Raw genomic sequence first — 21,481 nt, 5'->3', positions numbered from 1 at the left:
CACTGGACTGTAGCCATCACTCTTTTTGTGTATGAGGGCTCTCCCATTTATGTCCCCAAACATATACATATGTCTAGAAGGGAAAAATTAGCCAAGTTTTAAATCATTCCCTATCTAAATGAGATATCAACACGCTCCCCCAAAGTGTGTTGTTTAAAACAAAAACAAGGCCCAAAACAAATAAAAATCATCTTCCTTACTATGCACACCTGTTCACAGATTCGATGATGTTTTAGACAATAGTGCCTGGGCTCAATTATGGAAAAAAGACAGCAGTGAAAACATTTTAGGTGCCCCTTTCCATCTTCCAGTTTAGAGACAATGCATATAAGAACGAAGTGGTGGCCAGTGATGAGAGTTGGAGTTAGGACTGAGGAGGTCGAGCGTGCACGCTGCCGCACACTCAGAGCCCGGAGAATAGCATAGTTGGTTCAACATGGAGACATAAGGAAGCCAGGATAAAAGACAGCCAACGTGAACAGAAATCTGCAATTATAAATGCAGACTGGCATTTGAACTCCAGGGTCCACTCTGAGTGGCTGTCTGCGTATAGCTGAACTAGACACCCTGAGACGTGCTAACGGACAGTCAGTCTGTGGAGAGGGAAAGGCCAGAGTTTTGCTTGGTAGAAATCTGACAGTTAGCAAAGAGCTAAGTAAACAAAATGCCAAAGGGGAGGCCGATTAAAACCAACCCAGAAATATAACAGTAAGTGAATGAGGAAAATACAGAATTATGGAAGGCAAGGAATGATGAACAGGCTGAATTACTAAGTACAACACTCAGAGTGAGCAAGAATTTAGACACGAATATTGTTAATTTGTTAACAGAGGCTATCATCTCTATCCTGAGAAATTTCAGTAGAGGAGAAAGGGTGATTTATATAGCATTTCCTGCTGAAACTACCACGGTTTGCTCTCATTAAAGCCATTTGAACTCGAACAATGTGAAAACATGTTACATATAATTAATCTCCTATGCTCCTGATTATTTGGACAAATAAGGACTGGCCAACAAACATCCCTTATTTGGATTGGATTGAGTTGAATTGTGTTCTTTTCCATTGACTTACACTTCTCTGTCATGAGAAACGATGATAAAGAGAGAGAAAGTGGCAAATACATGGCTGCTTTTTGAAGCCATCTGTGGCAGTGGTTAAAAGAGGAACAAAATAGGATAAGAATTCAAGATTTTTGTTTGATTACTTGAAAATACTAGAAGCTTGTACAAGAGTCCCGTACAGGACACGATTCTAACTCTGAGGGAGAATTTGAAAACTGGAGAAAATCATTTAGGTAGTGGTGATAATTCTGTAAAAATTCAAGACTTTTGGGTTTGTGTAGTCTATGTAAATTATACTTCAGTAAAAGTAAGTTTAAAAAGCTAGCAAGATTGAGTCAAGAGTACAAATGAAGAGTATTAAGCTTCCTGCAAAATATTCAGGAAGCTATAGTTCACCAAATCCTAAAATTTTACTTCTTCAATCTCAAAGGAAGTTATTCTAAAAATATAACTTCGAGTCAGCACTGCAGAGTAAAGGAGGGGAAAAACACGTTCTATAATTAAATGAATAGACCGTAGCTTAAGTTATCTATTCCTGACGTAATTCCTATCTGTATCTGAATGAATTCAATGATTACTACACAAGTAACAAATGTAGCCACTTGCCCACTATGCCTCTCTGAAGAGAGTGCATTCATATATACACCATGTGAATGTAAGTGTGTGTGCGGGCACACTTATACCAAATTGAGTTGTAAATCGGTGTTCACAGTTATAATTCTGTGCTGGTTAGTTTCAACTGTCAACTTGACAAAACTAGAATCCCCAGGGAGGAGAGTCGTAATGAGGAATAATCTAGATCTGTCTGGTTGGCCTTTAGCCACGTCTACGGATGTGTGTGTGTGTGTGTGTGTGTGTGTGTGTGTGTGTGTGTGTGTGTGTGTGTGTGTGTGTTTGTCCTGAATGTTAACTGATGTAATAAGACACACCCACTATAGGTAGAGCCATTTCTTAGGCCAGCAGTTCCGAAAATATTAGAGGGAAAAGCTAGTTGAGTTAAAACAATCAAGGTCGAGTTTACTCTCTCACTGCTCCTGGCTCAAGGACTGACGTGATTAGCTGCTTAAATTCCTGCCTTGACTTTGCCAAGTGATGACAATAACTTAGAATTGCAAGCCAAGTCTCTCCCTCCTATGTTTCTTTTCTTTTTTTGTGGGGGGAGGAGTCAGAATATTTGTCATAGTAACTGAGGTGAAACAAAGACTAGTTCTATCAAAGTGTAGGTCTACAAACACAGTACCACACAGCCAAACTACTCCGGGAAACCATACATACTTACCTTTCCCTTTGGAGATTTGACAGGACATATTAACTTCTTGGAGACTAAAGGAGGCTATGCACTAAGGAAGGATTTTTTTTTAAATGTTTCCAAAACAATCTAGAATTTTTCTATCCTGATTTTACCATACAAGCTTTTATTTCTGCGCATAAGTCATCACATACGGTCACATTTTTAGAAGAGTATATGTTGAGACCACTAACTCAGAAAAGTGCCCAATGGCAAATCCACAGAATACTACTAAATAACAGGTGTCAATAGCTAATCGTTTGCCCTTGAGGACAATGCTATTGAGGCCAATTGTGACTTTATACCTTGTCTGCTGCTTCTATTTTTAGGAACAGGAGAACTGAACTAAATGGAGTATTATGTTAACTTGTAGAAATCTTTATTAGGGGCTGGAGAGATGGCTCAGCAGTTAAGAGCACCCGACTGCTCTTCCAGAGGTCATGAGTTCAATTCCCAGCAACCACATGGTGGCTCACAACCATCTGTAAAGAGATCTGATGCCCTCTTCTGGTGTATCTGAAGACAGCTACAGTGTACTTATATATAATAAATAAATAAATCTTTAAAAAAAAAAGAAATCTTTATTAGATCCCAAAGAAGGAAACAACAGAAAGGCAGAGACTGTAAACAGAGTGGGTTTGGCAGTGTCTGAAAAGAAAGGGTGATAAGATACTGAAGGAGGTGGGGTCACTGACTCTGGAGACATTGTGGGGAAAGGAGCAAATAACCAAAGTACATCTCTACAAATAGAACTTTACCAGTAACAACATTGACCTCTCTGAGAGAACATAAGATTCTTGTCCTAAGCTACTGAGTGGAAGACTTGCATTGTCTATCCTGGAGAGGTACGTGTCTGACAGTATTTTTTGGATTTTGGGTTTTTTTGGTTTTTTTGGTTTTTTGTTTTTGTTTTTTGTTTTTTTTGTTTTTTGTTTTTTGTTTTGTTTTGTTTTGTTTTGTTTTTGCTAGAAGACAAATGATTAGGAGTTCTGGGTAACTTTCTAGATAATGAACTTGTGAGGTTCCCGGGGCTGTAGTCTGCCATTGTCCTTACTTGAATTTTCCCAGCCAGGAGTCAGCAATGGCCGCACCCAAGATGGGAGTGAAATAGCAGAGGCTGCTGAAGGCATGGTAGACAGAGGTGGACGTGTCTTCATTCCAGTGCAGGAAATACAGGAAGTACAAGGTCAGCACAGCTGGGTGGAAATGGAAGAAAACAAATGGGAGACAAAATAAGATAGGCATAACGAAACGATTCACGGAGAAATACATTTGATCTCTGGGCTCTACAGGTGATCCTGGTCTTCTGCACTCCTATTAGGGAAATAACTGGGTGATGACTACCAGGCAGTAGAAGCAGGACCCATGGGAACGGTGAGAGTAAATGAGGCATGCTGGATACACAAATACAATACCCACCCCTTCAGTCTCTGTGTACCATAGCGTCATTTAGACTGTGAGAAGTTAACACAGAGCTTCCTATGGCCCTTCCTCCCCTCCTTCCCAGCAACAACACAGTTCAATGCGACTTTCAGGACGAGAGCTTTTTCCAACTTGTGTTCTTACTGGTTGTGCGTGGGTCCCGAGGGCCTTTTCAAATCTTAACCAGCATGAGTTATTAAATAAAATTGTATGAGGCATTTACTATCGTGATCAGAGGAAAAGATCAATTTATGCCAAGGCAAAGAGAATGTGCAAAGTGCATGCAAGGAAACCAGGCTGCAATAAACATAAGCAGAAAAGACTCAGGCGCTGAATTACCTTTCATGCCATAATAGGAAAATCGCTCGCAGAATTCATTCACCACGATGAAGGCAATGCTGACTGGGTAGCTGGAGCCAAAGATTTTCTATTCAAAGAAAAGGCAAAGGTTAACAAATGAGCATTTTCCCCATTTAAACTACCTTGTTACTCTTCAACTAAAACATATCTTGAAATATACAAAGATGTTCACATCATTTTCCCCAGGCTGACCTCTGTTTTAAGATCTTCCTGCCTCAGGCTCCCAAAGAGCTCAGATTGCAGGTGAACCCTGCTAAGTCTGGATAAAGCTCAATTTAGGGATGACTTCCCTAAATTGTTGTCATCAGTTAGCACAGAGCAGTGATCTCTTCATAACGTTGTTGTATGTTGTCATGACATAGGTTGTGGTCTCTTCATATGTTGTCTGTCATATTAATCATGATTATGTTACTGATGTGGGAGTAAAAAGTTCAAATCTTCCTTCTTCCTTTATTAGCATGGGACTAGCCAGACATTCCTTGACTGGGACCTACTCATCTCCCTAGAGTATCTCAATAAAAGCCTATGGCTCTAGGCAAGAGGATGATCATAGTTATTGCTAAGAATAAATGGAAATGGTAACCTTTGGAGCACATGATATTCAGGCAGTCAGAGCCAGATATGTCACTATTCTTCTTAGCTCTACTACAGGGACTGACTGGTCCCATCTGCCATGGTCACCATTCTGAGGGAAATCTTGACAATTTGCTGACTTCTCTTTCATAGCCTGCTAGATTCAGGCAGGGAGTTCAAATGGTGGCCAGGCAGTCCTAAATATAAGCTGATTGATCACCGTAACTCTGGGAGAGAAGTTTGAAGTCCTATGAAATTAAGGGTCCACCTTTCCTACTAGCATGCTTCTGTAATATTTCCTTTTAAAATTGATTTGTATTTATGAGAGTATGCATGAGAGTTTAAGTATGTGGGTGCCCGCAGAGACCAGAAAAAGAGGTTGGATCTCCTGGAGCTGGAGTTACAGGTTGCTGTGAGCTGTCTGACTTGGGAACCAGGAGCCAAACTGGTCCTTTGGAAAAGCAGCAAGTGCTCTCAACCGCTGAGCCAGCTCTCCAGCAGCAAGATTTTCATTTTCACGCTATACATTAGAGTAGCCGTGCTATCTCGTGAACTATGTAAAATAATAAAGACCACGTTTTATTTTAAATCTCTTTCCATAAAGATAGCTCCACTAACATGGACAGGGGACAAACATTCAAACATTAACATGAGGTTTATATTTTCTCTTATTTCATAGGTATGTGCCTCTCTTTAACTACCCTGACCAAGACATGATTAACTACATACATGTTACTGCCTGGTAACAACTTGATTGACAGATGCAATGAATTGGAATTATTACCTTTGCAGCTCTCATCTTGAGAACTAGGTACCACAGAGTTTATTTAACATTAGCGGGTGTACACTCTCACTAATTGGATTAACATGCAATCCTGACGTAAGTGTCACCAGTACTCAGCTCTGTGTTTCAATTCTGTTATTTCAAAGAAATAAGAATCATACTGACCTCCTGGTTAGTACTAAAACCTCAGCCAATTATTGGTTGTTGTGACTGTAGCCTTTCTACTGAGAGGATTTTACTATGATCTGAGGATCGAGTGAGGTGATAAATTCGGAAGTGCTTTAACAAGTACACAATGCAAAAATATTACTCTTTGTTCCCCCCTCCGACCTCCCACTGCAAAGTAGGGACACTTAGTAACAGAGAGTGGGTCTATTCTAAAGCTTCTGTCGGTGTCCAGAAAAAGGAAGGCTCTGCACACAAGGGGAACTAAAGGCTGAGTTTTGGTATTGGTAAGGAAAGAACAATCACACACAGTTCTCCAGACAGGAATGCTTGCCAAGTCTCCCTGGACATTCAAAGTGCTTTTTCTCCCCCAGGGAATATGCAGTGAAATAGAGCAAAACTCTGGGACCCAACTGGAAAAAAAAAATCCGGCTAACCCACCCTGTTGCTTCCTTCCCGAAACAGAAGAAACGAGAATAAATTTTCAGGTGAATTCTAATTCCACGAGAGAGTAGTTTTTCTGCTCTAACACAGTTCAGCGCGAAGTTGCAACAGCCAAGGAGGAACTTCGGAAGACTTACGTATGCTGTTACTCTGTTACAGTCTGAGACAAACTGAACTTCGGGACTCACCGGAGGTGACTTCTTTGGAGGGCTCGGAGGTCTAGGCAGCATCTCCTCAGTAGAGACAGGTGAAAAAAGCGTTTCCTTGGACTCATTTTTCTGGAAAGGATTCATGGCTGGCTCCTTACTCTCTCTCTCCTCAAGCATTTGGCTTCAGTAGGCAGTTAGGACTGCTGCCAGCCTACAGTGAAAAGGGGGACTAGGGGGAGGAGGGATGGCCACAGCAAATAGGTTTAACCCTGTGTGTGTCAGTTTCAGTAGCTGCCAGCCTCAGAGCAGAACTGGAAGCTATAGGAAAAGAGAGGGTCGGCACGCTCACTGTGCCAAAGGTAAGGCACAGGGAAGTAAGAACAACACGTCACGAGTCACAAGATGAGAACAGTACTAGGGACTTGATTAGGGTTATCTGTTTAAGAAAAATCCCTCTGTGAATGAGTACTAGATAGTACTCAAGAATGCAGCATCTGGGTTAGGTAACTCGCTCAGTGGTAGAGCACTGTGCCTTGAAGGTCCTGGATCTGATCTCTAGTGATATGGGGGAAGAGGGAAGAATATATAACAGTTTGAACACAGAAGGCTGATTTCAGGTTAATAATATGTGCTATTATTGGACACGTATTATATGCGGTGGTAATGTATATAAGTTATACATATATGTATGCAAATATATATACCTTTGGTTTTCATGTATTTTACTGCTCTCTTTATTATACAGCAATTATTGTTCCAAGAAATCGGGACACTTATCTAAAAATCACAGGGCCTGTAAAGTGGCAAATCTGGAATTTTCACTATGCAGAAACTGATAGGGAAAGCAGAGAGATAGGCATCAGCAGTCAGTGGCAGGTCGTGCAGGTATGTAAGCCATAAAAATGGAAGCTCAGGAATGCTAGGAAGTCAAAATGATTTGAACAAAGAGGAGAGTCATCGCAAAACTGAATCTGAAAATAAGAACGAGGTGGGCTTGGGTTTTGAACATCCCAACATTCAGCTAGGAAATCCTCTAAGTCAAAAATACCGGGCTAAAGGAAATGACAGGGAAACAGTTGGCAATAGCCCTTGCTAAAGTCACTCTTTGTATTTTCAAGTCCCCTCTTCGAAATCAATCTATTCGTTCACTAAGAAATGAAGTTTAATGTGTGCAAAAATTACGAACCAGTTGCTTTCTAGGTATTATTGCAAGCAAAACATTCTCTCAACGTTCAGTGGATGGATTTTATTCTGACTCTAGAATACAATACTTATCAGACAAGCAGCTGAAATATACACGGTGACAATAGATACATTATACCCTACATTGAATTGAATATATATAAACTCGAAAATCTAGTATCATACATCAATTATGCAAAAGTATTGGCTTTCATTGTGGCATTTCCATGCATGCATGTCTTACGGTCTGAACATAGTCTCCTTCCATTACCTTCTTTCTCCCCTTGTTGTTTTCCTTTGGCTAACTTAAAGAGGCGAGAGGAGCACAAAAGAACCTAGTGTCTACCCAGCTAGAAGTCAAAAGAAAGGGGGACATATTGCCAAAGGCTATAAAGGACATTTTTTATACCTTAGGGTTACCCCAGGGGCACTAACCCACCAGGTCAGGCAATGCCAGGATGAGTGATTTCATTTGCGGATACGAGAGAGGAAACTGAGAATGGAAGAACAAGGAAAAGAGGACAACGCAGGGAGGGCGAATATGAGCGAATTAAAATACATCTATGAAAAATTTAAAGATGCATTATTTTCTATGTTAACTAAGAAAATAGTAAAACGAGAAGAAGGAGGTGGGGAGGAGGAGGAAGAAGAGAAGGAGAAAGAGGAGGAAGATGAAGAGGAGGAGGAGGAAGAAGAGAAAAACTCTATGGCTTTATTTCTCACAAAATTCTTACATTACCCATTTGAATGACTTTTCAACAAATGAACCTTTCCCCCCTAAACGTTAACTCGGACTCTGACCAGGTTCTCTTGGCTGTGATACTCTTCACTTGTTTTCTTTCCCATCAACCTTTACCCAAAGAATAATCCAGTGTTACTTCTGCCTGTAGCAATAATGATTAATCTGTAGTAATTCTTTTAGGAAATATTGCTTTTCCTGACCTACCTCAGTTAAATACTGAATCTAAAGTAGGCAGAACTTTCTAGTCAAGTTACCTAGTAGAGGCACAAGTGCAGTGTAGAGCTTATTAAGTTACCGGCTTCCCTTGCCTTGGCCTTGTACTTCTAGATGATGTTGACTTCAGAAGAACAGACAAAGTAGCGCTTGTATGCATCAATTCTTGCACAGCCAGAGATCCCCGATCAACAAACTCCAGAGCATGAACTCCTGTTTCCTAATAAATGTCTATGAAATTTGTCTTTATGTGAGACAGAGTCTTACTGCTCTCCCTCTCTTGAATGTCTCTGATCTTCCAACTTCTCCCTTCATCACGCTGAGTGTTGGGAGTCCAAGAATGAGCCACCATTCTCTGTTTATGAACTGCTAGAGAGTGAACTCGGTTCAGGGTTTGCAAATGCTAGGCAAGCACTCTACCAACCAAGTCATAACCCAAAGCCTGAAATCTGTCTCTTGATGATGGCAATAAAATAACGGCATTAGTTCACAGAGTCAAATAATATCAGAAATATAATCTGAGCCTTTCCCTAGGTAAACATAACTTCTCTGATGCTAAGAATCACTTAGAGCGATATCATATTAAGATGCTTGCTTATACTCTATTGTTTTTGATAGGTCACCCTGAAACAGAAAGATAAAGGTCTAAGAGATAAATAAGAAAAAGGCATCTTTGACATAGGACGAATATAAACCCTTCAGAGACACACAGGACAATAGAAATAGAAGAATCTGATTATCAAAATCAAACATCAATAACAAACGAGGACATTTGTGGTTTCTGTAATATGACAGCTGACAGTAAAGTTTTCAGTTACTTGTAGAATGAGCTCTAAAGTAAGTTGTCTGAGAAGAGAAGCAAATATAAAATTAAAAGTAAATGTATGTTTAATAATGTCCAAAATAAGGGGCTTGAGACCCCATGTGAACAACAATGCCGATCAACCAGAGCTTCCAGGGACTAAGCCACTACCTAAAGACTATACATGGACTGACCCTGGGCTCTGACCTCATAGGTAGCAATGAATAGCCTAGTAAGAGCACCAGTGGAAGGGGAAGCCCTTGGTCCTGCCAAGACTCAACCCCCAGTGAACGGGATTGTTGCCAGGAGGGTGGTAATGGGGGGAGGATGGGGAGGGGAGCACCAATATAGAAGGGGAGTGGGAGGGGCTAGGGGGATGTTGGCCTGGAAACCGGGAAAGGGAATAACAATCGAAATGTAAATAAGAAATACTCAAGTTAATAAAGATAAAAAATAATGTCCAAAATATAAGAATCAGCCCCACACAAAATCGTATTGAATTATCAGCAACAAGTAAATAGATGAGGGAACCTAGAATACCAATCGTAGTAACATAAAAGATAAATGAAATAAAAGATGTTGAAGACCCCACCCCTGAAGCTATCAAGCATTAGTGAAAGAAAGGAGAAAATGAAAAACTTGAATAAATGGAGGAATGGCATAGTCATGATTGGAAGGCTCATATTATAAAAATGTCAATAGTCCCTTTTGCCTGTAGCACAGGATCCCAGTAGGTTTTAGGAAGGTAAAAAATGACTATTTGATCCTTACAATTCAAACGAAAATTCAAAAAGCCAGGAATCACACAATTTTAAAATCCAACTGTAGAGGATTTGAACTGCCTAATCAACACCTATTATGAAGTAATTACAACATAATCGTCACAAAGATAGACAAGGCAATCAATGGAGCAGAAGAGAATTCAGAGAAAGATCCACATATACTCGGTCTTTAAACAAAGGTAATCCTGTAATGTGGGGGGTGGGGAGAGTTATGGTGCTTCCAATCAATATATCATTTGGATATGCTTATGGAGTACAGTATTTTTTATATCAAAAAATATGTCAATTCTTCATAGGTTGAGGATTTAAATATTAAAGTCAAAATCCACGTTTTTGAAGTCAAGCATAAGAGATATGTTTGTAACTGTGGAGTAAGCTGAAATTCTTGAAGACTATATAAAAAATAGATCAATGCTTCATAGGTTGGAGATTTAAATAATGAAAGAAAAGAAAAATGTGATACATAATATTATAATTAATGAACACTGTTAGCTAAAAGACACCATAAAGAATGAAAAAGTCTGAGCTGCCTTCTTGGGTCCCCACATGTGTGCGCCATCTCTCAGCTGGTCTGCCCCGGACTCCCTGGTCGTGAACCTTAGTCCCCTGCACGGCCCCATTTCCACTCCGACAAAATGAAAGAAACGATCATGAACCAGGAAAACTCGCCCAGTGCAGGCACAAATGCGCGTTGGTGGGAAAGGAACTGCTCTTAGAGAGAAGAAGGTAGTTCGCAGAACAGTCATGGCAGATGGTAAAAACCTGCAGTTCTCCACAAAGAAGTTAGGGCAAACAATATCTCTGGTGTTGAAGAGGTGAACATGTGTACAAACCAACACACCTAACAACCTAAAGTTCAGGCAACTCTAGCAGCGAACACCTTCCCCGTTACAGGGCGCGCCGAGACAAAGTGGCTGACAGAAATGCTTCCCAGCATCTTCAACCAGCTTGGTGCAGAACAGTCTGACTAGTTAGAGGAAACTGACTGAAGCTCTGCGTGAAAAGCAGATGGGTGGATGGAAAAGCACCACTTGCTACTGGAGAGGATGATGATGATGAAGTTGCAGATCTAGTGGGGAATTTTGATTCAGCTTCTAAGACAGAAGCAAACTGAATCGAAGCAACTTCCGAAGAAGGTAACCCTGCGGAAGTAACATACAGGAGCTGCTGTTTTATATCATGACTGCTTTTTAAGAATTGTTTGTTTATTATGGGTCTGATAAAATCTAGATCTCTAATATTTTTAAGCCCAAGCACCCCGAATGCTGCAGCTCTTTTCAGTGTTCGATTATACCCAATTCATTCTTTGCAGCAAATTAAACTGAAGATGCCTGGGCATAAGTTTGGGAAAAGGTTAATAAAATTGTTTGCCTAGTTAAAAAAAAAAGAAAAAGAAAAAGAAAAAGAAAAAGTACATCCTAGTGTGAGAAAATGTTCACACTGTATCTATCAAAAGAGATGAACCCATACTATGGAAGCAATTCCAAAAATCAATTACAGATGAATAATAAAAATGGTCAAAAGGAACAAATAGATATTTCCCAAATAGCCAATAAATCTGATAACAGGTTATCAATTATATGGGTGCAAATACAGTTCAACTATGAGCATATGAGTTAATTTTATCTGTAAGACAATATATAGAAGGAAGACTGCTGGGTCAAAAGAAATGATTTTGAAATTTTCAAGTCATCTATGGTTTCCTTTGCCTATTTTTTCTTTATTGAATTCTTAACCTTTGTAAATCTGCAAGGTGTATTTGAGTAATATTGATATTAGCACTGCTATCCTTTGCCTTGCAAACGTCTTTGGAACCGAATCTATGGGCATTTGCAATTAAATATAACTTAGAACATTGTCGCACTAATCACAAGCATACAATTCCATTCACTTTTACACAGGGCCCTACTGATACAGATGAGGATGGCTGCTGCCAACCATTGGACTGAAAAGGGGACCCCAATGGAGGAGTTAGAGAAAAGACTGAAGGAGCTGAAAGGGTTTGCAACCCCATAGGAAGAACAACAATATCAACCAACCAAACTCCACCAGAGCTCCCAGAGACTAAACCACCAACCAATGAGTACACATGGAGGGACCCATGACTACAGACACATATGAGGCAGAAGATGGCATTGTCCAGCATCTATAGGAGGAAAAGCCCTTGGTTCTGTGAAGTCTCGTTTCCTCAATGTAGGGTGTTGAAGTGGGAGTGGGTGGGTGGGAGTGGGAGCATCCTCACAGAAGCAGGGGGACGGGGAAGGAGGTATCAGGCTTCTAAGAATGAGGCAAACTGAATTGAAGCAACTTCTGAAGAAGGTGACCCTGCAGAAGTAACATACAGGAGCTGCTGTTTTATATCATGACTGCTTTTTAAAAATCGTTTATTATGGATCTGATGGGAAGTGGGGGGAAGGGGATAATATGTGAAATTCACACAGCTACCCACTACACAGAAAAGTTTAAAAATTACTCTCTAGCACTTCACTGCTGGAAGTTCTTCAAAGAATAATACCCACTGCTTGCCTTCTGCCTCCCAGGCAAATTCTCCTTCACTGGAGCAATCAACAGTCCCCTATCAGGTTCTCGTAAATAGAGTAACTCTGTTTGCATTTTCTGCACCTTATCCCTGTTACTCAATACTACCCTGGTGAGATTCCTCTATGTTTTTGCCTTAAGCAAGATTTTTTTTCCTTCTATTTCATCAAATTTACTATACAGATTTATCACTTTAGTTAGCCATTCTTGCACTGACGGACACTTGAGTGGTTCCAGCTTTCATGTTGACAATTGTTAGGACTTAGTTTAAACTGGAAACGGCTTCCCAGATTCACCTTCTCTGTACAGTTCTACATGAGAGTCAGGAAGTAGAAATGAAGCAGCACATGCTACCTGAGTGTCAGATTGGGTAGAAGTTGTGATTTGCAGTCCATGAGCCTCGCCTCTCTTGATGGGTCTGTAAGTGTAGGGCAATAGGTTTGCAGTGTGTGCTGCTTCCAACCCAAGTCTTTCAGGGTTTCTTTCCCTTAGTCTCTTTAGAGTGTCTGTGATAATATGATCTACATTGATTTTCATCCATGACTCTTGGCTCATCACTCCTATAATTCTTATTTTCTAAGTCTTCTAAGTCACAAGATAATATTAGGGTATTTTCAACCTCCAAAGCAAGTCTTAGAAAGTAGTCTCTCTTTCCCCTACCCCCGTTTTCTCCTTTCCTCCTTCCCTCCTTCCGTCTCTCCTCCTCCCCTCACACTTGCTTTCATTTCTCCCCAAAGCAGACCAGAGAAACTAGAATTTCACTCTGACAGGAAGACCACAGAGACTAAAAATATACCTTAATCTTATCCTATTGTTCTAGGGCAGGTCATAAAAAAGGCGTCTGCTTTTCTTTGCCTAACAGTAGGTCATTAGACCCTCTTAATTCTAGAAGTTGCCCCAGGCCCTTGGGAAGAAATCCTGAAGAATCTAAACAGACAAGTTAGGTTTCCCCATCCAGTCCATTTACAGCCACGCCTATGCAATGAAGTCTCTGTAGAATCAGGAAGGACTTGATTTGGAGAACATCCGGATTGCTGAACCTTGGGTGGCCAGGGAGGGTGTGGACTCTTCACACCCCTTCCCCATACCTTGGCCCATCACCTTTTCACATTACTTTTCATAAAAATGTTTATGAGTCTGTAGGCTGCTGAAGCAAATTAATTGTTTATTTATGGCCAATTAACATTAATTAAACACAAGTAAAACAATGTAGTGCTTGGAATTAACACTTCAAGTGGGCTCTAATGCTGTCCCCAGAGAGGTAGCATCATCAAGTGAATTGTATTATAAAACACACAGCTTGCATCTACTGCAGAATTGCTCAAGCTGGAGAGAAATCCACCACATATTTTGGGATCACACAGGGTTGTTTGGTTTTGTTTTGTTTTGTGTTGAGTTGATTTTGACAGTGTAAGACTATAGGATAAACGAAAAACCTTATTCTCCTCCTCTTAAAGTGTATAAAGAATAAAAATGAATTCATTGAAATGGTGTTTAACACTGGGTGAAGCCAGAGGAAGCCTACAAAGGAGTGGAAGGACCCCAGCGGGGTCAAGGACATTACAAGAACATTACGCACAGAACCAGTTAAGCAGAGCTCACAGAGTTTGGCATGATAATCACAGACCCTGTACGAGTTTGAGGTCCTCTGCAAATACATGATGGTTGTATAGTTTGGTGTCCTTGTAGGATTCCCGACAATGGTGGTGGGAGACAGTCTCTGATTCGTTTGCCTGCCCTTGGGACCCTTTTCCTCCTACTGGGTTGCCATGTCCAGGTGTGATATGAGGATTTGTACTTATTGTATCTTGTTATGTTGTGTTTGGTGGGTATCCCTGGGAGGCCTGCATGCCTTTCTTTCTTTTTATTATTTTGTTTTTGTTTTTTCCTTATGGAAAAATAGGAGTTGCTCTAGGGGGAGAGGAGAGGTAGGGCCGAAGGAGGAGTGGAGGGGAGAAAATTGGAGTCAAGATGCAATGTATGCAAATAATAAAATGTAAAATAAAATGTTTAAGTTGGGTGTGGTGATGCATGCCTAACCCTTAAAATGGAGGCTGAAGCAGGAGGATCATGAGCCACCCTGGGCTACATACTGAGACTGTCTCAAAACATGCCACCCTTCCACAAAAAGATCTTAAGAATATTTCATTTACAAGGAAAATAAAAACGGGAGATGAGATGATCTGTTTAGATTATAGGAAACCAAGTCTGGGAGCTAGCCTTTCCAGCTCATGCGCTGTGTACTCAAGTCTTGTAGTTAGTAGTAATTAACAGAATTCCAGCATAACAACTTTGAGTAAAACTTTATATTCTGAATTACATTAGTAACATGATAGAAGTGTCTTACTAGCTACATTGAATATGAATTTATGAATTTGCTTTAGTTAAATGGCACAATGGTAGTTTTCAGTAAAGTATTGATGAGTAAAACAGAAAATGGAGCTAAATTAATGGAGGGGATTAGAGAGAAGGAAAAATAGAGAAAGCACAAGAAAGTAAAGCCAGCCCTGAGCCCATAAATTATAGTTAAGGAAATACCAGTAAGGACAGATGACATTGAATTTTTTTCGTAATTGACAAAATTTGAAGAAACCAAGATGTTGGCTTAATAGACAAATGGATAAACTATGGTGCGTGTAGATAGAAAATATTATTCAGTATTAAAAAGAAGTAAGACTACTGAGCCAGCACGGAAAGCTGATCTGAAAAGGCCATATACTGTATGAGTCCAACTACAGGATACGGGAAAAGGCAAAAACTACGGAGACAGTAATGTGTCGTGTGTTACCAGTCCAGGAGCGACAGTGACACCTGTCTAACCTCAGCACTTGGGGCGTGAGGCAGGAGAAGTGAGGCAGAGTCAAGGCCAGCCTGAACAATGGGCAGTGCATACAAGACTTTTAAGGCAATCTATGTTCAATACAGTGATGGATTTATGCTGTGACTGAACACATTTCTGAAAAATCTATAAGGTATACAGCATCAAGTATAAATCCTATTATAAGATGTAGATGTTAGTGGTGGTGAGTGCCAATGGAGAGCCATCAGAGCAAGTATATGCCCCGGCATGAGGTGGCAGGGGGCTCAGAGGGAAGAGGACTCTTCCAACTTTCTTACCAGTTTTTCTGTGAACCTAAAACTGCTTTAAAAAAAAAAAACGAACCTGTTGTTTGGTAGATTTCACCATAGCTAAATACTTGTATTTCCTTCAAATTCAAAAATATGATAAATATAAATACCAAATACTTAATACATGAGTTAATCTCTTGAGAGCAAAATGTTATAAGGGATAACAAAACACCTATTAGGATAATTATTTAACTTCATATTTATATAAGGTATAAACCTGGTAAGAAATAAAAGTGTATTCCATCATAATTTAAGGAATATCAGAGAGGAAAGGCACAACTCTAGTGAAGACCACAATCAATTATTTTAGCATCTCACAACTTGGGACAATGATGTGGTAAAACACAACGGTGGACAGGGACTCTGGAATACTTGGTCTACTGCTTGTTCATTAGCAATACCGGGGCAAGTTCCCTAATGTCTGAATCTGTTTTCTCCTCTATCAAATGGGATAACGTTTTGTATGAGTAAACAAAGACACCACACAAGAAGACCAACAAAGAGTTGAAAACCCTGAACCAACTTTATTTTATCAGCAAAAGTTGCATATTTTCAATGAACATAGGAATATTTATTCTCAATACAAAACAGATTCTCAAACATCTTACAAATGTTTTCTTTTTCTTTTTTCCCCCCAAGCTTCCCTAGAAGCTTTGCAGCAAGTGTTTTCCTTATGGCTTGATATTGCTTCAGTCCTCACTGTCGCTGTCTGACTCACTCAGCTGCAGATCACTTCCTAAAATAAAATAACAAAACTGCAGCAATTAAAAACTTGAACTGTTAATATTTAATAAATTAATTTACTCTAATATAAGGTTGCTTTTAATATAATTCGGCCATGTACCTGGCACACCAATCAATACTGCGTATAAAGTAAAACCCACAGCAGCAAACTCCAGCATTTCGTATCACCTGCGTTTATTTTAGCTTTCTTTCACTTACTGATGATATCACTTCCCTTTCCACTACTCTCTGATTACATCAATCATTTTCAAGAGTGAAAATTATCATCTTTTTACCTTCAGATGCAATCGAAACCATTATGACACAGAAGTCAGGAACCCTTAGACCAGATATCATTCCGTGGAAGGATTCCTGGCTACTACGTACAGGACCCTGTGTTCAATTCCCAGTACCATAAAGAATATCTAAGCACCAACTGCTTTTGTAAGTCATTTGTGTCATGGAGGCAACATTTCAGTAGAGCAGAAAGACAGGGCACACGTATCTAGATTAATGTCAAGTAGGGATAAGTCCTGAGGAACTGGAGAGAGAGTAGCAGGGGGTGCTACTGCAGTACTGTAAGTGGGAAGGCTTTATGAGAGGTAGCATCTGAACAGAAAGTCTTTAAAAATGGAGACAGTGTCTAATGTGTAACAAGTGCAAGTGCTCTAAGGCAAGTGTAGAGTGGTTAAGATTCTTATTATATTTTTTGGTAATTTCACACATGAATGCAATGTATTTACATCATATGTACTTCAACTCACCCTAGCAGCTAACCCTTCCTGGACCCCCTCTCCCTGACACTACATCTTTCTCCAAACTGCATATCTTCTTTCTCTTCTTCATCCTCTTAAAAGAAAGACTAACCCACTGTGTCCAATTAGCTCTGCCTGAACATACCAGGGTGTAGAGCCACCCTACGGAAGCTTGAGTCACACTTCTGAAGAAAACTGACTTCCCTTCCCTCAGCATGGGGGTGGGGGGAAGTTATACGAATTTTTGTTTTCTTTGTGGAGACGCTACTGTGGCTAGAGTGGGATAAATGAGGAAGACAAAGATAGGGAATGAGGTCAGAAGGTGGAGAGAAAGTCACAGTAAAGGCTGTTTGAAACACAATGAGAAAGCACGGAACAGTTCTAACAGGCAACCAAGGCGAACCTGACTCCCTCAGTAACCTCCCTGCATCATGTAGAGGAAACATGGACGCAGGAGAGAAGCCGAGACTTTTCTCGGCTCCGACTTGGGTGTGCCAGCACAAGTGTCACTTCCTCCCCGGTGCTCTGTAGTTTAAGTGTTAAGGTATATCTTTATTATTTTCATTTGCCCACTTTAGTATCTGGAGTAGATTCATGGCGGTCTTCAGTCCTGGAAAACTCTAAAGGTTAAGCGGTCACACCATCCCTTCTACTCTTTCCTGGAATTCCTACTGTTCGGTGCTTAATCGTTTCCATCTATTCTCCTTCTCTCTTAGTTTTCATTTTAGCCTGTGTTCTAGGACAGCACTTCCACCTCATTAATTCATTTCTCACCCACATCCATCTTGCCTACTTATCAATCTTTTTCAAAACATTCCCATGACCCGTTCTTCCAAACTTAAGTTTTTAAACATTTACCTTCTTGTTTGTGCATGAGTGTGGAAGCCAGAGGACAGGTTGTTGGTGTCACTTCTCTCCTGCTCCCACGTGAGCTCTGGGGACTGAACTCCACTCAGGAAGTTTGGTGGCGAGCATCTTTACCCACTGAGCCATAGCACTGATGCTAATGTTTTTTAAGTGTTGGGGCTCAAATTCTGGTCCTTGTATGTGGCATGCAAGCACTCTTCTCTTGAGGTACTTGATTCTTATTTACAGTATATTAGATCCTGTTTTATTTCTGCTTCTTTTTGTTTTGTTATACCTATCCAGCCTGGTCTACAGAGTAAGTACGGGGCCAGCCAGAGCCACATGAGACTTAGCCCTCCAAGGCTATGTCTTCATATATTTTCCTTAGGATCACATGTTTTTCCTTGTTTCAAAATTATATTTGTTCATTTTGAGGAGGAAGTCTCTCTCTCTCTCTCTCTCTCTCTCTCTCTCTCTCTCTCTCTCACTCACTTTTTAACACTCTTTGTAGGATCTTGTGATTCTGTAAACCTAGCCTGCAGCCCCATTTACCAGAAACAGGTTTCACAATCACTTGTGAAGATTGCCAACTCTTGGAATACGGTAGGTCCCTTCAAGGAGCCAATGAGTAGTAATGTTGTATAAACTATGGCTTCTGAAACAGAGCTGCAGGAAGCACGTCAACAGTTGCTTTTTTTTTTCACTAGCCTCCTTTCACTAACTGAAAAACATCCACAAATCTATTTCTCTTTCCCATCTTCCCTTGGCTTCACCATACATTGGCTAGCTTCCTACAGAAAGCATAACTTCCTTGCATATCAAGCATCTTTGTTTGTGTTCATGTGCACATTTGTGTGCGTGGGGAAGCCAAGGACAGCTCCGGGCATGGTTTCCCTACCATCCAGAGATGCTTTGGAGACAAGATCTCTCACTAGCCTGGAACTCACAAGGTGGGTTTATCTGGCTGCCCAGCAAGCTCCAGGTATTCCCTTGTCTCTGCCTCACCATACTCAGATTTTGTTCTTTTTTTTTAAATGTGTTTTAAAGATTCAACTAAAGTCTTCCAAATGCTTTACTAACTAAACTCTAGCCACGTATCAAATACTGTGCGTGTGCTTGCATGTGGAAGCCAGAACACAGCCTTGGTTGTTGTTAATCTGGCCCTGGAATTTGCCAGTTAAGCTAGACTGTCTGGGACTGCCTGCCTATGCCTCTCCAGCAGAAGGATTGCAGGCATGTACCCCCTTCTGCCCCCCAACTTCAGGTTGTTACATGGGTTCTGGGGGTGATTTATACTTGTATGGCTAGTGCTTTAGTGACTAAGTTAACTCCCAACACCCATCTCAAGCATGTTGAAGTTAACCTTTCTTGACAGTGTCCAAGATGCTTACTACTACATCCTTTTAAACTCAAAACCAATACCCATAACAATGTTTTTCTTCTCTTTAAAAACATTTTTGATTCTGCTTTTAAAAAATTATTTAATTTTATGTGTGTGGGACATCTGTGTGCATGTTTGTGTACCACATTTGTGCAAGTCCTGTGAGACCAGAAGAAGGGGACAGATCTCTGGACATGTTTGCAGTCTGTATCCCCAGTGCTGGATCTCTAGAGTTCACAGGCTAGCTACTCTACATAAATCAGTGACTTGCAGACACTGGTGATCTTAAAAAAATATGTTGAGCTGGGCCCTGGTGGTACATGCATGCCTTCAATCCCATCACTTGAGTTCAAGTCCAGCCTGGTCTACAGAGTGAGTCAAATCTATACACAGAGAAAACTTATCTTGAAAAACCAAAAAAAAAAAAAAATTAAAAAAAATGGTGGAAAGAAATAAAAGGAGTCACCTGAAGTTGACCTCTGATCTCCATGTACACACAAATGCATGCATATGTTTTCCCACTATATACAAATACCTAGGTGAGTCTTAGGGTTTTACTGCTGTGAAGCAATACCATGACCAAGGCAACTCTTAAAAAGGAAAAAAATTTAATTAGGGCTGGCTTGCATTAGGGGTTCAGTCCATTATCATCAAGGTGGGGGAGCATGGCAGTGTCTAGACAGGCATAGTACAGGAGGAGCTGAGGGTCCTACATCTTATTCCAAAGGCAAACAGGAAGAGATTGGCATATAGGCTGCTAGAATGAGGGTCTCAAAGCCTACGGCCACAGTGACACATTTAATCCAACAAGGCCACACCTCCTAATAGTGCCACTCCCTGGGCCAAACATATTCAAACCGTCACACTTCACTCCCTAGCCCCCATATATTTGTTCAAACACATGAGTCTATGGAGGCCATACCTAAACATAGCATAATGCAGAATACATTCATTCCAACTTAAGAAATCCCCATAGTCTATAGCAGTCCTTTAAAGGTCCAAGTTCAAAGTCTCTTCTGAGATTCAGCCACTCCCTTAATTGTAATCAAGACAAGACAGAAAACCAGCTGGACAAACTCCAAACTCTACATCTCCATGTCTGATGTCAAAGCAGTCTTCCAATCTCCAACTCCTTTTCCACACTTGTTGACTGCAGCAAACGTCTTTCAATTGGGCTGCTTCCATTCTGTTAGCAGCTTTCCTCAGCAGATATCCTATGGCTCTGGCATCTTGAACATCGTGGGGTCTCCTAGGCAACTGCAACGTAACAGCTTCATGTTCCAATGTCTGGGATCCACACATTGGGTCCCAAAAGTCTTGGGTTGACTCCAGTCCACTGCTGCTGCTGTTCTTGGTGATCATCGTGTGGTACCGGCATCTCCAATACACTGGGGTCTTCCTCTGCAACTAGGCTTCACCAATAACCTCTCACAGGCTCTCTTTGAAGTTTCAAGCTTCAACTTCTTTGCATGACCCCTTCAATCCTGGGCCATTAACTACAGCTGAGCCTGCAACTTCACCCAGGGCCTTCCATGGCCTCTTACAGTGGCAGGCCTCAGCTGCTCCCATGACTCCTCCGTACCTTCAAAACTAGTATTATCTGGGTGACTCTTCCACATACCAAGTCCAGCTGCAGGATAAAGTTCAACCTTGGCTATCTCAGGAACACAGCTTCTTTGTGTGCTTAGAAAACACTTCCCAGATTTCACTTCAGTGATGCTGGTCTCTTCTTAATCACTGCTAATTTATTAGCTCCAGCAAACCAACATCAATTGTCCCAGGAATCTCTTCTATTCTGGATTTTACAGGCAGAAGCTGCTGAGTTCTGCTGCCTACTGGGGCTGGAATATGGCTGCCTTGTTTTATTACATTATCACCAGCCTTCCGTTTTCTAACTCTTTCACTTCCTATGCTTGGCTGTTCTGGAACTTGCTCTGTAGATTGACCTTGAACTCAGAGATCTACATGCCTGTCTCCTCAGTGCTGGTTAAAAGTGTGGTTTACCATGCCTGAACTTAAAATTTTTCTCTACTTAGAATTTCTGTGTCCCAAGCTGGCCTTGAACTCAGAGATCTGCTTGCCTCTGTCTCCTGGAATTAAAGTCATATACCACTTGCCTGGACCTAAGATTTTCATGGCCA

The 21,481-nt window shown here is 40.8% G+C and overlaps 2 protein-coding genes and 1 long non-coding RNA gene across 4 annotated transcripts in view; 1 reads left to right on the top strand and 2 right to left on the bottom strand.

The window, feature by feature from the left end:
• Slc15a2 (solute carrier family 15 member 2) overlaps nt 1-6,563 on the bottom strand; it is a 29,041-nt gene extending 22,478 nt beyond the window's left edge. Inside the window, exons 1-3 of the mRNA NM_031672.2 lie at nt 6,287-6,563; nt 4,112-4,199; nt 3,405-3,546 (exon numbers count right to left, since the gene is read on the bottom strand). Coding sequence (NP_113860.2) covers nt 3,405-3,546; nt 4,112-4,199; nt 6,287-6,424 — 368 coding nt within the window. The 5' untranslated portion in view covers nt 6,425-6,563. The remainder of the gene's footprint in view (nt 1-3,404; nt 3,547-4,111; nt 4,200-6,286) is intronic.
• LOC148002618 (uncharacterized) lies at nt 5,959-14,534 on the top strand. Its single transcript, XR_015633473.1, has 3 exons — nt 5,959-6,142; nt 6,258-6,345; nt 11,870-14,534. It is a non-coding gene; the product is annotated as an uncharacterized LOC148002618 (long non-coding RNA).
• Nucleotides 14,535-16,134: 1,600 nt separating this feature from the next.
• Nucleotides 16,135-21,481, bottom strand: part of Eaf2 (ELL associated factor 2) — a 45,460-nt gene continuing 40,113 nt past the window's right edge. For both annotated transcript variants that reach the window (XM_087575627.1, NM_172047.1), the window contains 1 exon segment: nt 16,135-16,371. In XM_087575627.1, coding sequence (XP_087431753.1) covers nt 16,325-16,371 — 47 coding nt within the window. In that variant the 3' untranslated portion in view covers nt 16,135-16,324.

This window comes from Rattus norvegicus, chromosome 11 (assembly GCF_021556685.1).
Source record: "Rattus norvegicus strain SHRSP/BbbUtx chromosome 11, alternate assembly SHRSP_T2T, whole genome shotgun sequence".
NCBI lineage: Eukaryota > Metazoa > Chordata > Mammalia > Rodentia > Muridae > Rattus > Rattus norvegicus.
The sequence above is the reverse complement of the archived record's forward strand: the minus strand, read 5'-3'. Positions and strand labels throughout refer to the sequence as shown.